The 1,936-nt window shown below is 41.6% G+C and overlaps 1 protein-coding gene across 1 annotated transcript; it reads left to right on the top strand.

The window, feature by feature from the left end:
* Positions 1-582: 582 nt before the first annotated feature.
* LOC104514834 (ras-related protein Rap-2a) lies at positions 583-1,669 on the top strand. The gene is made up of 2 exons (XM_010158616.1): positions 583-596; positions 1,432-1,669. Exons 1-2 carry the CDS (start codon positions 583-585, stop codon positions 1,667-1,669), a joined length of 252 nt encoding a protein of 83 aa, XP_010156918.1.
* The last annotated feature ends 267 nt before the right edge of the window (positions 1,670-1,936 follow it).

Below are 1,936 nucleotides of genomic sequence, written 5' to 3'. Positions count from 1 at the left end.
CCTTTCTGGCTCTGTGGGAGCTCACCGTCCCTGCAGTAGATCCAACAGATTCCCTGTTCCAGTGCAGAATCCTGACAGCTGAGTTTCTGCATGGCTGGTAGGTTGGACCTAGCTGCTGGATGTTTCCCTCAACCAGCCAAGGCACACGAACCAGCTCTGCTCTGCTGCCCTGCCTGGGAGGTAGGATTGGCGGGCAGGAGGGATGAAGGGATAACAGGTGGCTTAAGGGCAGTGGCATCTTCAACTGCTGCTGCTGTCAGCTATGACTGCTGTCTGTCCACGGTCGGTCTTCTCAAGTGATTTGACTCAAAGCAATATTACTAAGCTAATATGAAATAGAAAATCAAGTTTAAATTATGAGGGGCCCATCTTGTTTCTCTTAGGTCGTCTTTTTTTGTCAGTCCTAAAAGCCACAATTGGTTTTTCTCTCAGTCCTTGTTGCTTTTGTGAGAAAACCTGTGGAAGAGCATTTTGGAAATAGGCCTAGTGTTGTATTCTCTGTTATGGCAAATATGTAAACTTAAAAACTGACTGAACACTTGCTTAGTTCCACATCTGAAGAAGGGGTTTATGTACGTGAGGATGGCGGGGGAAAGGCAAGCATTTTCATTAAAAAAAAAAAAAAAAAATTGGCAAGGTTCCTTTCACAAGGAGGTGCAAAGTAATAAATTCCTTCACGGCTTATGTGATCTATTGTGCTGTCCAAGTTGATTATGAAGCAGAACTGTGATAGAATTGCCTGGAACTTTTTTTTTTCCGTCTTGTTTAACTGATGTAATGATGTGAATGCTGTAAGGGAGAGTTATATATTCTGTGGTAGCTAATATACATTTTTATATAAGAATACTTTCGTGTGTACACAGTACTTGAAGTGGGCTGCATTTCCTGAAATTTCAGATGAACTTACTGGCATTTTGTTTTCTCCCTTTTATTGCTCATCTGTGAGGTCTGTATATATTAACCAGAGGTAAATGTACCTTTGAAAGGGAGAGTGATGCTTCTTCCTTATCACAAGCGGGAAATACATAATACCTGTTGAGGGAGAAGGAGGATGTAATGTTGAAGGGAAGGTTGGACCTCCATCCTGTTCTTACACCCCAACTGAGATTGCTAACATAGAAAATACTACTAGAGTCCTTGATTTTTGTAGTGTGGAAGTAGATTTCTGGGTGAGAAAGAAAATTCAGAGGAGGAGCATTCCCTAGGACGCTGAGAAAGATCTGGAGGGAAAAAGATGTGCAGCAGATCTCTAGAACAAGAGATATGCAAAGCATTTTTTCAGCGTAAAAATTTAAGATCAAATGTGTCTTTCCTGTTGGGTCTGCAGTGTTTGCAAATAGATGTTTACACTATGAGTTGTTTGGGTTGCTTGGTTTTTTTTTTTTAGTATAATTATTGTTGCGTTGTGTTTGTTTTTCTTTTTAACTGTAGGTATGAGAAGGTGCCAGTCATTCTCGTTGGGAATAAAGTGGACCTGGAAAGTGAGAGAGAGGTATCATCGAGCGAAGGCAGAGCCTTAGCTGAAGAGTGGGGCTGCCCCTTCATGGAGACCTCTGCTAAAAGTAAAACAATGGTGGATGAGCTCTTTGCAGAAATTGTTAGACAAATGAACTATGCAGCACAGCCAGACAAAGATGATCCATGCTGTTCCGCATGTAATATACAATAGCATTAAAAATGACCTAACCTGGACTTAATTTGCAGAAATTTTGTAAGGTGGTAAAACTGTCTACTTCACTTCCTGGTTTGTGGGTCACTTGAAATACATCTGTAGTGAAGTAGCAACATTAACTCAGAGCTGAGCATTGGAAGTCAATCACTGACTCTGAATATAATTGGGTAAATGACAACATCTCACCCGTTTTTCCCTTTGAGCACCTGCGATTTTAACGGCATCGCCAGTTGATCTACAGGGTCGTTCCAGTCGAGCGTACGC

The sequence above is a fragment of the Eurypyga helias genome, unplaced genomic scaffold (genome assembly GCF_000690775.1).
Source record: "Eurypyga helias isolate BGI_N326 unplaced genomic scaffold, ASM69077v1 scaffold43219, whole genome shotgun sequence".
NCBI lineage: Eukaryota > Metazoa > Chordata > Aves > Eurypygiformes > Eurypygidae > Eurypyga > Eurypyga helias.
This window is presented reverse-complemented; position numbering and strand designations above follow the sequence as displayed.